The 23,010-nt window shown below is 47.0% G+C and overlaps 2 protein-coding genes across 7 annotated transcripts in view; both read left to right on the forward strand.

Annotated features, from left to right (window-relative positions):
- TRPM3 (transient receptor potential cation channel subfamily M member 3) overlaps window positions 1-23,010 on the forward strand; it is a 702,629-nt gene that overhangs the window by 666,447 nt on the left and 13,172 nt on the right. The gene's annotated exons all lie outside the window — the stretch shown is intronic.
- KLF9 (KLF transcription factor 9) overlaps window positions 11,220-23,010 on the forward strand; it is a 28,273-nt gene continuing 16,482 nt past the window's right edge. Inside the window, exon 1 of the mRNA XM_020902000.2 lies at window positions 11,220-12,697. Coding sequence (XP_020757659.1) covers window positions 12,193-12,697 — 505 coding nt within the window. The 5' untranslated portion in view covers window positions 11,220-12,192. The remainder of the gene's footprint in view (window positions 12,698-23,010) is intronic.

Raw genomic sequence — 23,010 nt, forward strand, 5'->3', positions numbered from 1 at the left:
CCCTCAAACTTGTCCAGGCCACCACATAACATTGAGCAAAGTTCCATGTGCTATACAGTAGGGCCTTGTCAGTTATCCATTTCAAATATAGCAGAGTGTACAAGTCCATCCCAAACTCCCTAACTATCCATTCTTCCCATCCTTCCCCTGGCAATCATTCTCTAAGTCTGTGAGTCTGAGAAACAGGCACTTTTATACATTGCTAGTTTATACTTTTATTCATTGCTGTTTGGAGTTTGTACACATGCATGGTACATGGTACAAACTCTAGGGAAAGCAGTTTGATAGCCATTAGATTACAATGGCACGTAGCTTTTAACCCAGCATTACACTTTTAAAAACTTTATCCTTGAAGTATATTGCTCCAGAGTAAAAGAAGTTTATTTAAAGTAGTCTTTTTCAAAATCCTAAAAGAACCAAAGTAACATAAATGCTGAGCAGTAGTGAAGTGAAGTCGCTCAGTCGTGTCTGACTCTTTGCGACCGCATGGACTGCAGCCTACCAGGCTCCTTGGTCCATGGGATTTTCCAGGCAAGAGTACTGGAGTGGGTTGCCACTTCCTTCTCCAGGGGATCTTCCCGACCCAGGGATTGAACCTGGGTCTCCTGCATTGTAGGTAGACGCTTTTACAGTCTGATCCACCAGGGAAGTCCTGCTGAGCAGCAGGGGACTCATTAAATAAATCAAGGTACATTTGTATTAGAATTCTATGGCAGCCCTTAGACAGGAGGAAACAGGAGGAAAAGACCCTGATCCTGGGAAAATTTGAGGGCAGGAAGAGAAGGGGACGACAGAGGATGAGATGGTTGGATGGCATCATTGACTCAATGGACATGAGTTTGAGCAAACTCCAGGAGATAGTGAAGGACAGGGAAGCCTGGCATGCTACAGTCGATGTTGCAAAGAGTCGGACATGACTGAGTGAACAACAAAAAACAGGAGGAAACTATATGTTTTCATCTGTAATAGTGATCATGAAGAGAGATATATATATGTGTGTATTTTAATTTATTTATTTTAAAAAGTGTATTTGGCTGCACACGCAGCATGCAGGATCTAAATTCTACAACCAGGGATTGAATTCAGGCTGTGTCCTAACCACTGGACCCACCAGGAAGTTCCCCCAAGATATTAACTTGGTAAAGCAAGATGCATAACAGGAGCTTCCCTGATGACTCAGGGGTAAAGAATCTGCCTGCCAATGCAGAAGACACAGGTTTGATCCCTGATCGGGGAATATCCTATATGCCATGAAGCAACTAAGCCCACATGCCACAGCTATTGAGCCCATGCCTTGCAACAAGACACCTCAGTGAGAAACCCTGCACAGCAACTAGAGAGTAGCCCCTCGCTCTCCGTAACTAGAGAAAAGCCCACACAGCAATGAAGACCCAGCACAGCCAAACATAAATAAAATTACTTTTTAAAAAAAGATGCATAACATTGCTATGATACTAACCATTTATATAAAAATGTGGGCAGTGTTTTTGTATTTCTTGGATATATATAAAATATCTCAGGAAGGATTTACAACAACAACTTCGTTGCTTCTGGAAAGGGTAATTAGATATCTGAAGGATAGGGCTGGGGAAGAGATTTTTCATTATATATCCCTTTAAACTTTTAAAATTGAACCATGTGAATGTTTACTTATTCAGAAGATAATTATTTTAAATAATAAGGTGCTACAACATAAAAAAAAAAAATAAGGTAGAATGTAAAATAATTTCAGCTAGAATTGTTAGCTGAAATTATTCAGCTGACTTAACACACTGAAAAAAAGATTATAAAAACATATATATGGCCTGATCTCACTTTTTTTTTAATGTATAGTTGTTCATAAAAAGGATAAGACCAATATTTACTGAAATATTAACCATGGTTACCTCCAGGTTTGTGGTATATGATTGATTTTTATTTTTTTTTCTTTGGGTTTATCTGTATTTTTTAGCTCTTTTACAATGAAAAGATATTAATTTTGTAACAAGAAATAAAAGTTATTAAGAAAGCCCCACAAATACATGGTTTACCATCTCAGCTGGGCAGCTTTTGCTATTTAATGATCCTGTTACTCATACTGAGTCAATTCACTCTTCCAACAGATAGAAACTGCCATGTGCTAGGCCCAGTGCAAGGAGATATAAATAAGGTGGCTTATTTCAATGACAGGCGTTCCAGACACTTGCCATGTTCCCCATGGCCTCTGTCACATTCCCCATCATCTCCTTTGCACCACAAAGAACACTGGCATGAACTCCCCAGGGCTTTCCTCTTTTCTACCTCCAAACTTCTCCATGTTTCAGCCAGATTCACATTGTTCTTTCTGCCTCAAAGGAAGACAGAGCTTTCCATTTTCCTTCTAGGCTCTTGAGACTATGTTGCCCTCTGTACCTTGTTTTATCAGTGATGTCCTCCTTCATATATTACAAATTTCTGCCTAACCTCTAACTTCTCCCCAATGAAACATATTAAAATATTTGCAATCTAGACTGTTCTGAGCATCTTTCCTTCCCTCTATATATCCCTATATCCGCTTTTCCCCTTAACCTCCCAAATTCCTGCAAAACTACCGCATAGTGTCTGATATGTGTTTACCAATAGTTCATCGCTCAGCTGATTTGAGTTTGATTAATGTGCCTCTAATCTACTGAAACATTTCTTCCTAAATGTTTCTGTTAGACTGCAGATAATAGAGCATCCAACTGTCAGTGGTCTATACTTTTAAAAGAGCTCTTGAGCAGTTGTGTTGAGAAAAGAAACCAGGTCAGGAGTGGAAGCAGGAAGACCAGCTGAAGACCACTAAAGTTATCCATTTGAGAGATGAAGGTGGTGCAGTAGAGACCAGACGTGCCAGGTTCTGGCTGTATTTGGAAAATACAGCTAACAGGAGTTCCTGATGGAAAAGCTGTGGGGTATAAATTAAAAAGAGGAATCAAGAATAACTCCTCGGTTTGGGGTCTGAGCAATCAGAGTCACAGGAATACTGTTCACCTAAGATGGGAAGGACTTTGAATTAAGGAAATAATTAGTAGTTCAACTTTATTTATTTTTATTGATGTATAGTTAATTTACAACGTCATGTTAATTTCAAGTACACAGCAAAGTGATTCAGTTATACATATATATGTATTCTTTTGGGGATTATTTTCTAATATAGGTTATTATAAGATACTGAGTATAGTTCCCTATGTTATACTCAGTAGTTCAATTTTAATATGTTAACTTTGAGATTCCTGTGCAGATGAGGAATGGATAGTCAGGTGTGACATGCAAGACAGAGGTCTGGCCTGAAGATAAAACTTGGGAGTTGGAACTTCCTTGGTGGTCCAGTGGTTAAGACTCTGCCAGTGCCACAGTGTGGGTTTGATCCCTAGTCAGGGAACTAAGATCCCACATGCTGAGTAAGGCAACCAAAAGATTTTTAAAAAGATCCTGCAGGTCGCAGTGAAGATCAAAGATCCCATGTGCCACACTAAGACCGGGTGAAGCCAAATCAGTAAATATATTTAAAAAATAAATAAAGTTTGGGGGAAAAGAAAAGACAGGAGGGAGTACCACATATTTTTGTGCTGAAGTGAATTATTTAGCAGAGAAGGACAATTGATTAGCAGGAGATGAGATAATTTCAGGAACAATCATTAAATAGTCAACAGGGGAGGAGACCATGGTGCCAAGGTCTTGCTTGAGATAAGAGCAGAGACACTACATATGTGAGACAGGAGGGAAGGCAGAGAGGCAGGTAGGATGGAAGACATGGTGGGTGGAAGATGAGGAGTTCTTGTGAAATTGCTTTTATTTTTCTCAGTGAAATGAGAAGTAAAGCTTCCAGCTCAGAGTGAGGAAGGGGAGAGATATTTGGGAAAGGAGGTGCAATGTAGTCATTTCAGAGTGTGGGAAAGTAAACCAACTAGGGAAATGCAGAGGGCAGTGTTGAGAGCCCACTGGAGATTCATGATCATAAATTTAGTGACAACAGCTAGCACCGTTATTTTTGTCTGGTGTGTCAAGCTGGACAGAACCAGGGTTTTCCCAGGCAGGTGATCCCAGGTACAAGGAAGTGAGGAGTATATACAAAGGGGTGATATAGTGATAGACTATGAAATGTAATGTAGGTAGGAAAGATGTGAGAATATAAGGGCTGTGATGAACATGGGAAAGTAGATTGGAGGTAAGAATAGGGGCAAAGAAATGTTCAGATGGGGTTATTAGGGTTATTATTAAAGAAGCTGGAAGGGAAAGAGGTGTTGATCAGGGAAGAGAATGTTTGAAAAGTTCAGCAGTGCTGCTGTTATTTGGTGATGCAAAGGTCCAGGGTACACGCGTGACAGTAGGCTGGAGAGGGATGTGGTTGGAGGGTTTCAGTAAGGATACGGAATTCACTGACAATGTTAGCAGGAATGAGGTGGGGGTAGAGGACTGTGTGTCAGGGAATGGGGGTTGGGGTGGCTAACACCAGGAGGATGTGGCAAAACACAGTAACAAGCAAGCTGTGGTATAGTCTGATGGCAGGTACTTCAGAGCAGCTGGGGGCAGATGGGAGAAGCAGTCTTATTTGGGTAGTAATTCTCCAGGTGTGGGGAGACCTGCTGTGTTAGGAAGTCTACTCTCTAGGGCCTCAATAAGCTCCCCTCTCTCCTTCACCTCTGAGAGGCCATCCAGGGTGGGATTTATTCAGGGTGATGGAGTCAGAAGGAAACCAGGGAACTGTTGGGACTTTTACTCCCTCTTCTCTGCTATCAAAATACCAAGACAGCATCTGTGCAACATGTGCGCTGCTGAAGGGCAGGAAGCTGATAACAGTGGCCGGCCCAGTGGTGGTGAAGAGGTGGTTTTTAAATAGGGTGGACTTCGGGCAGGCGGCACCCGGAGCTCAACTCTCGTGGCCTCCTCAGAGGTCTGTTCATTCAGCTTCCTTTAGGGGGAGAGGCTGAATTCTTCCTCCGCCGGGAAGCAGGCTTGGAAAGGGAAGGTTTTTGCCAGATTCCCTATGGAGAGGGTGTGTCCCTGCGAAAACAGGAATCTGCCTGAAAACCTCAGTCAGCAGGGATCTTTGGGCACCCTGTCCGGAAAGGGACAGCCTGTGATGGCAAATAAGCCAGCTCTGCGGCATCCTGGATGCTGCATTCTCACACAGTCAGCGCTCTCACTACCTGTCGCTGGACAGGTGGCCACTCATGGGGGTGGCCCAGGGCGCTGGCCAAAAACGCTGCCAGGCAGGGCCCCCACAGGATGCTCTCTGGTGCCAAGCGGGGAGAGGAGGAAGGGAGGGAGGCAGGCCTCTTCCACATTCCTGGGCGGGGAGCCCCAAGTGGACACAGGGCAGGGCAACCGCAGCCACGGCCGAGTCCAGGGACGTCTCATGACTGCAGTGTTTTGCTGCAGGTTTCCCAGCTGCTCTGGGCGGGAGGCGGCGTGGGGTGGTGGGGGCGAGGAGGAGGAGGGTGGAGAGGAGGCGGGAAGTCAACACAAGACCACAGAGAGAGCCAGTTCCCTGCGTTCAGAGAACACCAGCCGCCTCCGGTCCCGGTGGGTGGCTGTATGTGTGGAAATGAAACTGGGAGGGGACGGGAGAGAGGGAAGAGTAAGCAAGCGGTTCTCGGCTGTTATCCACCCATCTCGCCTTTCCTGACCCACCAGCCCACTCCTCTCTGGGGTGAGGGGGTGGGAAGGAGACGGTTCACGAAGCGCCCACCCCCAAGTACTCGTAGCTAGTTCAGCTGTCGGTGAATCAGACAGTCTGAGCAGCTGTCACCTGCGCTCAGGAGGGGAGCAGGGGGCGGCCTTGGGAAGGGGGAGGATGGGTGAGTGGCAGATGCTGTACTGGCCTGGGCGTGGGTGCCGCCTGGGGCTGGGAAGAAGGGGTGTCTACCTTCCAACACCTACACACGGCTGACCCGGTCCCAAGGACACTGGGATATCTGGGGTGGGACGAGGGCATGGGGGCACAACTTAAGTGGGAACTGGAAGCGCGGGTAGGGGGTGGAAGGCGGGGAGAGTCTGTCTACTGCGGCGGGAAGCGCTGGGGAGCAGGGCTGGCCGGGGCCGCGGGGCAGGCTGCTGCCCGCCGCCTGCCCGCGCGGGGTTATGCGAGGTAACGGCGAACCGGGAGGAGGAGGGAGGCTGCGGGGGCCGCGGGCTGGGGTGTCTGGCGCTCGTTGGACAAAGAGATGATGAAACGTGAGCGCTATATTTACCAAGGGGGTGGAGATCGGGCGGGGGGCGGGGAGTAAAAAGGACAAACTGTTCCACAACAACCGCAGGAAACACAGCCCATCTGACTCACCGGGAGGGCCGCGCCGACCCCCTCTCAGGCTTAGCCTGGAGGCAGGCGCGGGGCTAGAGGGCCCGGAGGGTCCCCAAACTGACCTAACTGGGCGCTACAGCTATGACTGGGGGGGTGGGTTGATTTATATAAATAAAGGCACTTTAGAGGCAAGGGCTGCGCGCATACGTGTGTGTGGCTTTTGTGGGGCAGGGGAGAGCGCGGAATGGCACGAATGTTTCCTAACCCCGTGGCCCGACCATTGCGGGAGAGGTTTGCCTGCAAACTCTTCAAGCTTGATTCCTGCAAAGTCATCTCCTCCCGCACAGCCCGGCCAGTCGGCCCGGCCCGCCCCGCCCGCGGCCAGCAGCACGCGCTTCCCCGCTCCCCCGCCCGAGTCCAGCACTCGGCGCTCAGAGTTGGGGTGCGGTGCGTGCTATGTTTAGAAGCTGATGTCATCCGACACCCTACTCTGCAGTGTTCCCAGGGGGACCGCAGGGCAGGTTTTCCTCTTCCTCCCAGGCGTGGGTGATGGAGAAGGTACCTCCTCCTCCTCCCAACCCCTCCCCCCAACACCTATCTTACCCCGGGGATTTTTTTTTTAATGCAATCCCGCCAGAGTTATGAAACAGGGTGGTGGGGGCCGTACGCGCACGCAGAGGGCGCAAACCCTAGAGCTTGGGCCACGAAGGGCCAACCAGCGGCCCCGCCCACTCCCACCCTCTCCCGACCGGGTGAAGGGGCTAATTTCAAGGTTAGTTCACGTGGGCGCGGGCGCCCGGAGCTTCTTGCACGAGTTTGGGGCGGGTTCCTCATCCCCCAATCTAGGGCAGTTTGTTCAACTGCAGTAAAGGGAGCTTGATGTTCCAGCAGGGAAGGGATTTCTGAGAACTAGGACTGTCCTCAGATGAACTCGCCTCCTCCGGCTGCTGCTGCGGCGGCCGCCTGCGGAAGACTTTTTAAAAGGGCGATGCCAGGCCGGGGCGCGCGGCCCGCGAGTGGCTGTGTCGCCCGCCAGTCTGCGGCCCGAGCGGAGCGCCCGCCCCCGAGCTCGGGTGATTCAGCGTGCGCGGCGCGGGGCTCCTTAGAGCGCAGGGGGCTGCGAGCTAAACTTATCCTCCTGCATATGCATGAACGGGTGGCCTTTCTGCTTGGCAAAGGAGAGGCCTGGAGTTTTGCGGAAGGCTGCTAAGTGGAGCGAGAGCAAAGTAGGGCGTCGTGCAATTTTTCGCTGGGCTGGATCCCCCCACCCCCCTTGCGTGTTAACTGTCATTATGGCCGCGGGCGTTTCACCAGATAGGGGTTTACCTGATTGCATTTCAAATCCGGGCACACCGCCATTGTTGGAAGCCCGATTCTTTCAGCTTCTCCTCCGTCTTCCCCAAACTCCCACCTTCCCCTAATTCCTCAGCTCTTACTAAGACGAAGACTGTGCTTCTCCCACCGCGCCTCCCCCCGCCCCCCGCCCCCAAAATACCCTCTGTGCCTTGATGGGATCGCTGAAGTCGAAGGGCCTGGGTCCTGAAAGAAGTTTTGGATCCAGCCCAGAGTGAGGTCCGACACGTGATCCCCTACCCCCAGTGGGCCATCTGTTCTCCTTCCTTCCCGCCTGGAGGCTGGCAGCTCTGCCCAGCACCGTCCACGCCTCCCAGCAGGAAAGAAGGAAAGAGTGAGAAAAGCCAGCGTTGGCGGAACCCACTACCTACAGAGTGCAATTTTAACCTAAACCTCTCTGAGCCTTGGGCATGGGTGAGACTAGGCAATGTATATATTAGACTAAGCTTCAGGTGATTAGCTCCCCGGGAATTGCTTTGGGCTCCTTTGCTTTGGATTAAAACCAACAGGGAATGCGCCTGGGAATGGGCTGAATTTGCCTGGAAATAACTCACTTGGAGCTCGGGTGGGAAACTTGCCTAGGAAAAGGGATGGGATTCTGTGACACCTCTCTGACCCCAGGCCACTTCCCACAAACTAGTTTGAAGAAAGAAAAAGAACAAGAAATTAAGGAATAAAGGATTTAGGGGATTCTTGGATGAATTTATATTTGTGCCTGCTCTCCAATTAAATATTGATTTAAGGTATTCTGAGCTTTACTGCCCTAAAGAACTGTATTTGTAAATGCACAGCAGATGAGATGGTGTTTAAAAAACCCAAGTATTAGGCTTTTTTGGTTGGGAGACGAGGGGGGCCCAGAGACTATGTAGATGTATTAGTCTAGTGTCACTAAGTCACAGATAAGGAAATAGCTCTAAGAGGTTGCATAAGGTCACACAGCCCCTCTCAGGCCCAGGAGGCCGGTTCCCTACCCCATGGTGATTTAAACACCTGCTGAAAATCAGTAGGTACTGCCTCTGAGGAGGGGTGATAATGATAATTACTTTAGGATGCACAGAAAATCAGACTTCTTGCTACAGGCATTGTTCTTGAGAACTTGGAAAATAAAGCCAAGACTTAGACAGGAATAGGGAGGAAAATGCATACTTTAAAACGGTAAGCGCAGCTCTAGTCTCTGAATGCTTGTGCTCCTCTCGGTTCGCTTGTGTAATTTTGAAATGTATGTTTACAAAGATTAACTTGGGGGAAAACAGAGTTCTTATATTTATGCGGCATAATGTATACTTTACTAGTAAATTATTCATTGTAATTAGGGATGATTCACATTAATCTGGGATAATTTATTTTGCCAGAATTTTAATTGGGACAGTTGCATACTGGCAAAAAAGCATAAATTAGTTTTAATCATAAAACTATTATAATATGCACCCTAGCACAGAAAGGAAACCCTATTGTTGAAAATACAAGAAAAAATCCTGATGTAGTTGTTGTGAGACATCTGTAACTATCTATATCTATATTTGTTTTTAATATCATGCCTCATTGAGGATAGATTCTCTTTTCATTTCTCTATTTACCCTTGCCTAACTCATTAGCAGAAACAAATATCTGGAGAGGGAATGAGTGGAAAAGGAGGAAAAAGAGAAAGCATTCTACAGTTGTGGAATTATTGGCTTTAAAAAGGTTGTAAATCAAGTAGCATTTATGTTTGTAAATGTGAGAGAAATTCATGTGAATGAAATCTCAGTTGTATTTTATTACTTCTTGTATAATTCTGAAATGAATGGGTTGGAAGAGTTTAGGGTTTATGTCCAGTCCAGACAAAATTAAAGGAAGTTAAAGAGAGCAAGAAGTAAATGTATACTTTTAAAAAACCTATGATGATTGACTTATTCAAGTTCCTAGTTACAGTCTTCAAGAAAAGATACAGACTTTGTTTTTTATAATAACCCCACATTAACTCTAGAACTGTCTGCTATGAAGGTACCTGGTGCAATGACAGTTACAATGCAAATCTGAGAGAGTAACAGGCCTTGAGCATAGTAGTCCTAGAGAGATCCTGCTGGTATTTGTACTGGACCTTAGAGGGGCAAGCAAATGTGGAATTTCTAAGTGGTTGTGTAGCCTTGGGGACAGTCTGTCCCAGAAAAATCACGAAGTAGGCAAATTTCTTTGGGCTTCAGTGAATTATTTTCTAAAATTAAGGGGATTGGAATACAAGAACTCTAAGATGACTTCACTTTACATGTACCTACCTTACTATGTTGGTAGTGGTGGTGATGATATTCTTAGTTGACCAGCACCCCCTTTCTAAACTTCCCTTTCCTGTGTAGTCACCTACTGCAATATCTTTCTGTGCCATTTTAAAAGCAAAGTCAAACTACACTAGCCTTCAAACTAGAAGGGTAAATTTGAGACCGCTCCTTTAGAGACCAGAACCTTTTCCAAACCTTAACAAAGGCTAATAGCCAGGGGGAGGTTAAGGTTGGACCTCATTGCATCTGCGTCACATAAAAGCAGGTACCTCTCACACCCACTTAGGAAAGTAAATGCATTTTTAATCCTGTGGACAGTACACCTCCTGCAAGAAACATTGGCCCTAGATTCCTTTTTCAGCTATCAAGATGAATAACAACCCCATCATTCTTTCAGAGAGAGACGAAAACCTAGTTAATCAGACTCTCAAGAGCCATACTAATTGTTGATCAAGTAATGCCACAATATTCAATGGCTTTGGCTGGTTCCAGTTCTTAAGAATCTGTTAAGCAAAGTTAATATTTCACAAAACCAAAGAGTTCAGTTCTGAAGCCCAAAGAGCTAGGAATCAGACTTATGTTTTCCATGGAGTTCTCTACCTGATAAGGTAGACAAGTCACTTCTTTGCATCTTAATGTTACTATCTGTTAAGTGAGGGAAGGGATACATACACACCCTAACATCCCACAGGGGCTGTGGAAAGAAAATGAATTTAAAATGTTTTTGAAGTTTTAAAAGGTATCCAGGGATTTTTTAGCTCCATTTATTTGAGGAAGATTAAAATAGCGTCAAAACAAAACGAAAACAGCTTACTTAGAATAAACTGCAGGAGGGAAAAAAAGGAATTAAAGACGCATCACAAAAGCAAAGATGAAGTGTTCAAAGTAAGTATACTCAGAACAAAAACAAACTTTAAAACAGAACTTTTGTCAGCTCTGCATTTTCAAGATGAGTTAGTCATAGTTAATGCACTGGGTGGAAGAATTATTAAAAATCTACCTAAAAGTATGCTGCTTCCCCAAACGGAAGAAAACGAATTGATGCTTTCTCATTTGTGTTTATTCTTGGGCAACTTGGCCTGATAATATTTAGTTGTCTTCTTTAATTATAGACTCACTTTGCGTTTATTCATCACCCCTGCCCTCCCATACATTATCTCCATTTTACTATCAGCAACACGAAGTACAAGGATATGTTCAGTTTCACTACAGCTCTTCCAGTTTACAAGTGTGGAGCGCTTGTCTTCGGAACGCCCTTCTGATTGGCTAAGCCAATGTCAGTGACATCAACCAACTTACTTTTGATTGGAAGGTTGGTTGCTGGGACTGTAGCGTTTGCAGGAAGTCACTTAACTGTTTGCGAGCTGGAAAACCGAAACAGACGTTATCTTTTTGTCATAAGAAAGAACGCAGCTGAGTAGGGAAGGTGTATCCTACAACTCCGCTAGCTGGAACGTGAGCCAGGAAGCCTGGACCGGCTAAGGGATTGAGGGGACTCCCAAAGACGTCCAGCTGCTCCTTTCCAGCCTCCCGGCTGTTACCCTTTTAAATGTCAGCGTTCGAGGCTGTAGGGGTAGCACGAGGCATCGAAACGGAACAGTCGGATTGGCCGCGCGCCTCAGTTCTAGACGCACCTCTCCACCGAAAGGCCGTTCTAACTGGCAGCGGGAGAAAGTAAACAGAGTTGAATCACCCTCCCCACTGGCCAATTGGAGGGGGTTCGGATTGTGACGTGATGGGATTCTGCGAAATTGTTACTGTGCGAGAGAATGCCGGCACGGTGCGGACCGGCAAGAGCAGGGGCTCAGAAGCTGTCAGTGGACTGGGGGAAAAGTGTCTCTTAGACCTGGCGCTTCGTCTGGCGCTTGCCACCTGCGTCCAGGTGGTTGGGTGAATGTCCTGGGGCTTTGGCTCGACGGAGAGGCGGCCGAGGGCGTGTACCTCTCTGGCAGTTTCCTCTCCCAGCGCCTCGGGGGCGTTTTCGGTCGAATAAACTTGCGACCGCCACGTGTGGCACCTTTCCAAGAGAGCGAGCTCGGAGTGGCGGGCGCGCCCGTCGGTGGGGATCTCGCCCGGCTCTGGGCATCGGCGGCGGCGAGAGGCGGCAGCGCGGCGGAGCCCGGGGCCGTGGATGCTGCGTGCGGAGGCGCTGCCGGTTACGTAAAGATGAGGGGCTGAGGTCGCCTCGGCGCTCCTGCGAGTCGGAAGCGCCCCGCGCCCCCGCCCCCTTGGCCACCGCGCGGCGCAGCGCTCGTAGTCCGAGGCCAGGGCACGGCGAGCCGAACCTCCGCAGCCACCGCCAAGTTTGGCCGCGCCGCCGGGGCTGCTGCCGCCCGCACCATGTCCGCGGCCGCCTACATGGACTTCGTGGCTGCCCAGTGTCTGGTTTCCATTTCGAACCGCGCTGCGGTGCCGGAGCATGGGGGCGCTCCGGACGCCGAGCGGCTGCGACTACCTGAGCGCGAGGTGACCAAGGAACATGGTGACCCGGGGGATACCTGGAAGGATTACTGCACGCTGGTCACCATCGCCAAGAGCTTGTTGGACCTGAACAAGTACCGACCCATCCAGACCCCCTCGGTGTGCAGCGACAGCCTGGAGAGCCCGGATGAGGATATGGGATCCGACAGCGACGTGACCACCGAATCTGGGTCGAGTCCTTCCCACAGCCCGGAGGAGAGACAGGATCCTGGCAGCGCGCCCAGCCCGCTCTCCCTCCTCCACCCTGGAGTGGCTGCGAAGGGGAAACACGCCTCCGAAAAGAGGCACAAGTGCCCCTACAGTGGCTGTGGGAAAGTCTATGGAAAATCCTCCCATCTCAAAGCCCATTACAGAGTGCATACAGGTTAGCGGCGGCGTCTCCCTCTCCCACCCAACTCTGGGGTTAGTTAACCTTTGGCCAGGCAGTGTTCCTGGGTGTTAAGGACTCCATATTCGGCCGAAAGGGTGCAAAATTTTGGATGAGGTGCTGTTTAATTCTTTAAAATGATTGAACCTGGTAGAGACGGAGAGCTCACTGTCTTTAATCGTCCCCAGCCTCTGGAAGCCATGGAGAGCCTTAACCTGGGGGCCAGAGCGAGTGCTGAGTGCCAGCCCTTGTGCGTGGCTTCGTGGGGAGTGGTGCCGCCCCTCCCCTGTCCCGCCCCGCCCCCCACCCCCCAGGACTCCCGCACCGGGCGGCTATGGGGCCACCCAACCTGGGCAGACGCTGGCGGGGGCTTGGGGGGACAGAGCCAAATGGCGTATCTTTTATTTTGTTCTCCTGTGGGATTGCAGCGAAGTGGCCGAAACCTGGGAAGAAGCGGCGCACTTTACATGGAACCTTTCAGGGATGACTAAGGGCTCGGTTAGCTGTATGCTTGCTACTTTTCAGGGCTTGCCAAGGTGGTTTTAAATATGGCCAAGAGTCCTCCGAGAGGTTTAAAATAACACTGCTTCGGGCAGCAGAGGGGTTTGATCAAGTGATGGTTGGTTAACTTTACGACTAGTTAGCCTTTTTAATAAGATTTCAGAGCGGATTTTTTCCCCACGTAATTTAGATCACACCTTCCACCCTGAATAGAGCACTTAGCGAGGAGGTGTGGTCCTTGCCGGAGGTCAAGGCTGATAAAGAAGGTTGGGATGTTTTGGAGGCCCCGTGGAAGGGGGTCTACCAGGGGAGAGCAGAAGGCAGGTCTGATCACTGATGCATGTGGCTGGGAAGACATCTGCAGTATAAAATAGGCTTTGGAGACTTACAGGAACGTTGGTCAGTCAATTCTGTTGGTCCTGTTTAACATATTCAGAAAAAGTCGGGAAGCTTTCATGTTTGACCATGCCCTCTCACCATGTTTAGTGTCAGGGTCCTTTATCACTGCTGTTCTGATAAGGAAGCATTGTGCCTGGTCCTCTCCTGAAACTCCTTTTCCATCTGTCCTATGACACCATGTTTAAGAGGAGGTTGTCGGAGTTCCTTGGAAAGTATTGCCGGTTTTTGGTGTAATTGTTAGTACATTTAAGGTGAGGCCCTCGGCCTGTGGTTTCAAAATGATCATTGGTTGGTTTGATTTGGTTTTGCTTTTATGAAAAAGGCTTCGTAATTGCATTTCATATTTTATTTCTTTTGGAAAGTGCTTCTTGTGGAGGTGGCTGCTGGCACAGGAGTAAAGCTGAATTTCCTCCGCCGTTAATGTAAAATCAGGTTCTGTTTGGGGTTGTCATCTAGGTTGCCAGAAAATAGCACATTTTAGTTTGCATCTTGTTGTGCCTGACTTGGGGATGTGACCTTTAGCATGGCTCCCGGGGTGAAGTAGGGGCATAGTAACCAGGGTGTTACTCACCGACAGCTGTTGGGCGGGCCTGGCTGTGTCAGCCATGTTCCCGGAGTTCAGCTCCCAGGGCCACCCTCTGCCACCTTGAGCAAAGGCACTTTCTCCTTCAGGGAGCTGCCCAGTCGTGCAGTTGAGGAGGCCTGCAGAGCTTCTTTGTGAGCTCCCTGAGTCTGCCCAACTCAGAAAGGCATTCTGGACCATTCCGTTGAGTGATTTTTCTCAGGCATTTACAGAAATGGCTGCTTATGTGTGCGTGCATGCGTGCTGCTCTTTAATACTCCATGAGGCAGGTCAGCTCAGAAGAACCTTTTACACAGCCCAGAGTGGAAAACGAAGTGAAACCTTAATCCCATTTTAAATGCTACAGTCAGTCCTTTGAAACTAGTGATATGGTAGTTGCAGTTGTCTTACTTAAGTCTGGGGGCTCTGTGATAATACTCGGACATGGTCAGACAAAAACCACTTTCTCTGTAAAGGCCGTCAGAAGCGTATCCTGCTGGAGAAGATGCTCTTTCTCCTGTGCAAAGGCTACTCTAGATAAAAGACTGGTAGGAGGTCTCATGCCTTTGGAAGTTTCTGATTCAGCTTCCAGTTAGATTGTTTTTGGTGTGGGGTAGCGGCTTCTTGATTTTTTAAATTATTGGCTGGTATTAAACCCAGAAGATGGCTAGGAAACAGCAATTGGCGTGTCTGTATTTTGTGGAGACTTTAAAAACTAAAATTCCAGCCACACCCCCTGCTCTGTGTGGCCCAACCAGAGTCCCTCCTGCTGCTGGCTCTGCTCCTCCTGAGCCCCGCAAAACTGCCACTTGTGCAGAACCCGTGGCTTTAAAAGCTGAGCCACTTAAGCAAAATTGTGGTTTAGTTCAGTGCAGTTCCTTCTAGAATCCCCGAAGAGAGAAGATCCTTTTGAGGTGGACCGAGCTGCATTCTGATTTGTCCTACCCTTTCTGAGTTGTGAGGCCTTAACCTAGGTTCCTTGCATTCAGAGTTTGTAAACTAGAGGTCTGCTGCTCAATTTGCTTTGCAAATTTTTTGGTTTGGTCAGCTCAGGGTTTATACACATTTCCTTACTAACCTGGAAAAATAAGGATTTCCGCAGAAATCCAGATTTCTGGCTTCTCTGAAAAAATCAAACAATCTGGCAATATGGGGCCTGAATTCCTGCCCAGCAGCAGTTGGCTTGAACTGACCATTCTTTGTAAGGGGCATGCCCTTTGTTTTAATCATTTACATGGTCTCTGTTGGCATTTAAGTTTGCAATCTCGTCTCTGTTTGAGCCTCAGTTTCTTAATCCTAAGATACAATACTATCTCTGAACTTAGGTTTTTGTGTGAAGATAATAGTTTGTGTGTGATAGGCAGAGCTTAAAATCAGCAAACATAGGAGAAACTTACTTTTAAGTAGTACTGTACTTTATGTTTTCTAACACTATGTTCGATTTGTTTTTCTTTACCATCTAGATCAGATATCTTCTCATCTGATACACCTCTAAAGTTTGAGCAGTAAATCCATGGTAATCTGAAAAAAAGTAAAACAAATATGAGCTTTTCTATCTCCAGACTCTTTGGAGAGTATTATTGTTTTGAATAAGTATTAGACCCACTGGAGTACATACTTTGCCTGAAAACACATTGGGCTTATTATTTGAAAATGCAACCAACTTTTATCTTGGCACACCCCACATCCACACCAACACGCTCCCCCCGCTTTGGAGCATACACCCCAAATTGGGCCTCCACAAGCCCTCACCCAAACCCACTGATTCCCCAGACTCTGTCCCACATGCCCTCAATCTCTCTGTAAGCACACACACAAAAAGAGTATCCCAAGTTCCCTGACTTTGTGGTCACCCTGCACACACACCCACACCCATGGGAGTAACTTTTGGAGAAGTAAACAACTACATCCAAATTCCAGCTCAGAAGTCATCAGAACCAGCTGATACAGAGTCATCCTAGGGTTGACGTTCCAATGATAGACACCCTAAGCCTTATTTCCATGCCAGGTGCAATTTTACTATCATTTTGGAGGGACTTAAATCAACTGTCCCCAAGTGGTGACAGTAGGTTGAGCCTAAGGGCACTGGTTACAGGATTCTGAGAACCAGAAAGCCCTAAATCCCAGTTATCACACCCCACTTCTGTAGAAAAAGAATTTTAATAATTTTTTCAATAGGGCAGAAGGGACATTCATTAAAAACAAGGAGAGATAAGAGCTGCAAAGGGCTCAACAGTGGCTGCTCCTGTTTCTCTTTATCCTGTTTGAACATTTCCCTGGGCTACTTAGAATATGTGGTGGAGGGGACCTGGGGAGTTCCCATCATGGAAGTTATCATCCAAACAGGAAATAATAGCTGAGACTTCTTTTACATTTTAAGATCCAGTTTTTGCCCTATGGGGGCAATTTTTTGGCTTCTCTAGGAATGTCCATCACTGGCTAGCTTTCACTCGGGTCTATTTCCTTCCCTAAGACTAAAGTTTTAAAATTTTGGTCATATAAAATGAGCCAGGCCTGCTCTGTGCCTCATGAACTCTTCTTCCTTAATTGCTCCAAAAAGCTTTGGAGTCATCTTTTTGGTTCAGGAGACTCTAGTACCATCAGAGGTATGAGAAGGACCCACTTCTGTCACCCAGACGGCAGGGGTTTGGGGACAGGGCAGGGTCTTGAAGTGGCCTCTAGGCAGTCCATAAATTAACTTCTGCTCAGTACTGGCAACCCACTCCAGTATTCTTGCCTGGAGAATCCCATGGACGGAGGAGCCTGGTAGGCTACAGTCCATGTGGTCGCAAAGAGTCGGACACGACTGAGCAACTTCACTTTTCAGTCTTTCCCACTTACTCTTCTCTAGTAGAAGGGAGGCCTTGTGCCTTGATCCTTAAGGAAACATTCTCTCTCTCCTGTTCTTCTGTTCATAAGGCTCCCCAAAGTGATGTAGAAGAGTGTTTCGTAACCTGACATGCTTCATTAAGTGTAAATATACTTAATATGGTGGCGGTTTAGTTGCTTAGTCGTGTCTGACTCTTGCGACCCCCATGGACTGTATCCTGCCAGGCTCCTCTGTCCATGGGATTCTCCAAGCAAGAATACTGGAGTGGGCTGCCATTTCGTTCTCCAGAGGATCTTCGTGGTCCAGGAATCAAACCTAGGTCTCCTGCACTACAGACAGATTCATACTTAATATATGTCAGTGTAAATATACACTTAAGTCTGAGTGGAATCTGCAGAGATAATTGTTTCCCTACCCTTTGTTCCCACTTTGCCTCCCCTAAGGAGATTAGCCCTTTCCCCCCCATGACGTTTTGATACTGTAGAGCTGTTTATAAACTGTGCCCCTTTTGAAGGCCAGAAACACTGAAAGAGCTAAAACTTTTCCCACCTGCCTAAGATCCAATTTTTGCCCTATGGGGGCGATTTTAGCCCCATTTCCACCCCCAGTGAGACTGTCTAGACACAAGCTCATGTATCCTGTCAGGAAGAAACGAGAGCAAAGGACTGCAAATGGGCTCTAGCTGTGGAGGATGATAGGATTCTAAGGACTACAAGGATGTCCTGTTGGGTTTGCTTCTGAGTTTCAGGCAAACTAGAAACTCCCCTGATTCCAAGGAAAGATGGCCCACAGCTGCTTGAGTCCCAGCTCACTGTTGGAATCTCATCGCGGGGGCTAACACCTGTGAGGGGACCTGAGAGCTCTTTATCCCTGGTCCCGGAGATAGGAAGGACCAGCTGCTGCTTCCTCACTGCCCTCCACCCCCTGCCTATCCTTCAGCACCCTCCATGTAGCTGACCTAAGACAGAGTGGAGCTGCCTTGGAAGAGCTGCTGTTGCTGGCAGGATTACTGTGTTACAACAGAAAATACAAGAGGTGTAGCATCACAGAGTAAAACCATTGTCTCCTGTGATCGTCCTCTCAAATCTTCTGAGTGATGGGGAGAGGGGACGCACGTGGGGCCTCGGTCAGCGAGGGAGGTACCAGCGTACATTTCGCTCTGTTTTGACGGTAACACCTCATTACCTTCAGCAAAGATGTAACCTGAGGAAAATGAGTTCTTGGGACACTGAACATAAAGGTCAGATTTACATTCCTGGCCCAATTGTTGATGTTTATCTCAAGAACTAGTCATTCTGCAACGTCTGTGGGAAATTCCCAGATTGAGCTTCCCAGGGAGAAACATCATATGACATATTGGGAAAGTGGCTGACAATGGTCTTCCTTAATACGCTCATTGAGAAAAAAAAAAGTGGGCGGGTGATTTCCCAGTATTCAATAGTTAAGGAGCCCCTAAAACAACCTGATGTTGTACCCTGGTTAAAGTCGGATCTTGACCATCATTTTGATTTCTGCATGCCTTATGATGATGAGCATTCTTTTTTTTTTTTTTTTTTTTTAATTTTTATTAGTTGGAGGCTAATTACGATGATGAGCATTCTTGATTCTTTTTTTTTTTTTTAAGCTAGCTTTGCCATTTTTGTTAGTCCCGGCTACCAAAAATTTTTTCCTGTTTTTTTTTTCCTTTGCTCCCTTTGGCTGCTCTCAGGCTTGGAGAAAAAGCTTGCAGCATTCCAGGCCTCTGCTGCTTGAATCCTCCCCCACATCCGACCCTCCCACCTTTTCCTAATGTTTCTCCAGCAAGCCCAGCGCCCACTGAAGAACGTAAATTAGTGCCTAGTAATTGGTACAAAGGCACTCTCTGTTTCTATGCAACAGACGCAAAAAGGAGGGGCAAAGGGAAGGATAAAACCTCACAGATGGTTAAAAAGGGAAAGAAATGGGATCCTCTGCAGTGGTCTTTGAGCAGTCCTGTCTCTCGCTCCGCCTTACTTTTTTAGGAAGTTAGTAACAGGCCTAAGCCCAACTCAGGGCACTTGGTGGCAGTTGTTAGTACCAAAAGAATAGAATTTGGAGGTTGGAAGTGACCTTGAGAGGTCATCACATCCATCATTTTGTCTGTAAAAAAGTACACCTTTTTACACTTTCAGATGGACAGGGATCATTCCGTAGAGGCACTGGGGGGCTATGGAGGGTTTGGAAAAACAGCACCAAGGTTCAAAGGCTGGCTTAGTAGGCTTCTGGAGCCTCAGCTTGCTCAGCAACACAGTGAGGGCACCAGATCCTCTGAAGGTGAAGTTCTCCAGGCCGGAGCTTAGCCAAAAGGAGATCTTCCTTCACTGAATTCTTGGCAGTTCTTAGACTTGAATTCCTTTCCCTCAGGGTCTCCTGAAGATTTCAATCTGCTTAAATCTTGTAAACTTAAAACACACACACACACACACACACACAAAACACACACAAAAACCCCTGGATTTAAAGAGCAGCTTTGCATTAACCAGATTAACAGTGGAGTGAAAGGGCAGAGGTGGAGTCAGCCCTAGGGACCCCCTTTTATTATGGGAGCAGCACTCTGAAACAGCCCAAGGCCAGCGCCTGGGAGATTTCCTACTCCTCCCTTCCTGGAGTCCTCCTGAAACCTTAATACCTTTTTGGTGCTTTAAGGCCAAGAGTAAACATTTGTCTTATCCCAGCCTCTAGCAGCACCCTCAGCAAATAATAGAACTAACATTATCATTCTTTGAGAATGCCTTTCCCACTAAGGGAGTGAGATGCATCCATTTTTTATGCATGGGATCTTCCATGGCATCTTTCCATTTATGATTAAAGCCCATGCTTGTGATGGTGCACCTGTAGGCTTCACTTGTAATATCAGCCTTTGGAGTTCGGAGGTGAGAGTTGAACATCTGGATCTGAAATCTAGAGGCTCTGGAGCTGCAGAAACTAGTAAGTTCACCATCTTAAATCCAGGACCACTGGGCATTTGGATTTTTTTTTTTTTAACTGAAATTGATCGAAAATTCGAACAGCAGAATGGAATTCATCCCTGATTGAGTACCCTCCCTTTTTTTAAATTGAGGACTTTATTTAAATAGATTAAAGAGATGGGAGCTTAGCCATACAAAATTAATGACAAGGATTTGAAAAGCAGGCAGCAGTATTTTGTATTAAACGAAGTGTGAACATTTTTCCAAGGTGAGTCTCCATTGTTTTGGAAGCGAGTCCCTCCCAGAGGGCCTGACTTGAACCAAAGTGGGGACCAGTGAGGCAGGCAATAGACAGAAGCCCAGAAATTCTGCTTGAGAATTACAGATATTTCACAACTGGAAGGAATCCTTTAGATCCTCTTTTTTCAAAGAGACAGAGATGGGGTGAGGTTTCACCCTCTCTCCCTTCCACGGAGCCAGCTTTGATGGGACAGTGGCAGTCAGAAAAGCAGAGTAAGGCCTCTGAAGAGGAAACCAGCCCACCCTTAGGAACTTGAGCATGAGGGGTCTCCAGAGAGGTCTTTACCTTCAGCAAAAAGGCAGTAGGTAGAGCCAGTAGAACATGGGCTTTGGGGGTCCCTCACACACCTGTGTTTGAATCATGCCTCTGCCACTTTCTAATTGTGAGAACTCTCTGAGCCTCAGTTTTCCCATCTGTAAAATGGGGTTCAGTAATTACATATCGAAGGAGTTTTTAGAAGACTTAATTCAGTTGAGGTATTTAATGCACTTAGGACAGTGTCTCCATATAGGAAGTATTACACTTAAAAATAATTTACATGTGTTGCCCAGAAGCCCTTACAGTTCCCAGAATTTTTGTTTACAGCTCCACATTAATCCAGCAGCTTATTCATTTAAATAATACTTACTATTGAGTACTCTTACATGCAAAGAACGGTGCTAGATGTCAAAAGCAGGCACTGTGAATGTTGTAAATAATAATAATAATAATAGTAATAATTATAAATTATTAATATTAGTAATGCTATTAATAGTAATAATGATAACATCCAGCATATATTACATGCCAAGTTCCAAGCCAAATGGTTTACACACATTGTCACATTTCTACTCCCAGAAGGCCTGTGAGATAGGGTGGTACCCACTCTGGTATTCTTGCCTGGAGAATTCCATGGACAAAGGAGCCTGGTGGGCTACAGTTCATGGGGTCACAAAGAGTTGGATGCCACTGAGCGACTAACACCTTTGTCATTTTATAGAAGGAAAGTGGAGATAGTAAACTTAGTCCGAGGTTACTCTTAAGTCTTCCTTCGATGTTTCTAGGTGTTTGGAGTTGTGCCATGATGGCTGTTGACGAGGACCCGTTGGGTTTTTGCCAGTGGGAAGAGACCCTGTGTTTTGCGTGGCTCTCTTGGATTTGGCCGCAAAGAACCATTGTCTCTACTCTTAGGTTCTAGCTCTGGCTTGTGGTTGGTTTTTATGAAGCTTGGTGAGGGATACCTGCAGAAATCATGGAGCTGGCCAAACCTATCCTGTATTTTCCAATAGCTATCCAGAACCTGCATCCTTCCAATTGAAAAAGACCCCAGTTCTGGGCCCACAGCTGATTTAATCAAGCCTCTTGGTTGGAAGGGAAAGAAGCCAAACTTGGACTGGCTTAGTAAAATGAGAACTTTGTTGGTTTCCATGACCAACTCCTTTGGGGGTAGCGCTAGTGTCAGCATCTCTGGATGCAGGTAGTCAGCGTCTGCCCCTCTCCCTGGCCCAGCCTTGCTCTCCTCCGCTTTGGCTTTGCTTACAGGCAGGCTGTCTCTGAATGGTGGTAAGATGGCTGCCAGCAGTTCAGTCTCCCTTCCTGCCAATTCAGCAAGCCCAGTGGAAAGACAGTTCCCCTTTCCTGATTCCAGCAAAAGTCCCTGGCTTCAAGCTGCATAACCGAGTTAGAACTTTGTGCGCGTCCGTGAACTTGGTCACTGTGGCACAGCTGGGTCACATCCAGCCTCTGGGCCTGGGGTGTGGGGTTGCCTACCTGGAATTACGTAAACTCAGAGTGAGGAAGGGGTGGTTTCCAACAGGAAATGCTAGGTGTGCTGTTCATTACCCACAAAGAGGCAATAGGTGCCAGACAGGCAGCACCAACAGCTCTCCACTCTGTCCACCCTTTTGTAACTACAGACAGCGTATTCCAAAAAGCAGAGTTTGACAAAGTGAGAGACAGTAGTGTGACAACATTGTCCCCCCATATTTTTCTCCTCTTTGAAGAGAAAGAGCCCTGAACTCTCGCCGGAGTTCAACCTGTAAGATAGCTACCAAAGCATATGCTAAGTGGTCTTTGTAGAAGAACAGATTATTTCAACACGTATTTCTCGTGGTCAGGCTCAGCCCCATAGGCCCTCCTCAGTGGATGTTCTAGAAGCCAGAACCCAGAGACTCACATGGAATACGTGTAGCCGCAGCAATGTGATCAGCAGCGCCGTTCACTTGGTCTCAATTCCAGGCGTCTATTTTAATGCCCAGAGGAATGAATTATGTTTGCCTGAATGTTTGTCACCTTGTGTGTTATTAGGTAGAGACCTTGTCTATAGAAAGATGAGCTATTTATATGGTTTCAGAAGTCTATTCAGTGTATGTAATGCCCAATAAGAACACCGTAATAAATCATAAGAGGCAAAAATTAGACCTTAAAAATAACTTACAAAAACACATAAAAATGACTTAAACCCCTACGATGCCATAATTCTGCAGTAGTTTTGTACCATTGCTGTTTTAATGAAAATAGGCAGAATGACGAACAGCTGTTTTCTCTCTTTGGTATTGCAAATCACCCATGGCCAGCCACAAGATGCTTGTCTGCTGAGCATCACCCACTGAAGCAGGGGTTCCCAGTGTGAAAGAAACCACCAGCTGCTCCTCTGACCTGAGTCATTTCTTCTCAATGCCCTGCTTGCTCTCAAACTTCAAAGCCCTGTCCAGGAATGCCTGCCCCAGGAGGGCTGGGGGAGTCAGGAGGGGGCTATTTGGTAAGAGCTGGACAGCTCAACCCTGTCGTTCTTCATGGTCTTTGGTGACA

The sequence above is a fragment of the Odocoileus virginianus genome, chromosome 18 (assembly GCF_023699985.2).
Source record: "Odocoileus virginianus isolate 20LAN1187 ecotype Illinois chromosome 18, Ovbor_1.2, whole genome shotgun sequence".
NCBI lineage: Eukaryota > Metazoa > Chordata > Mammalia > Artiodactyla > Cervidae > Odocoileus > Odocoileus virginianus.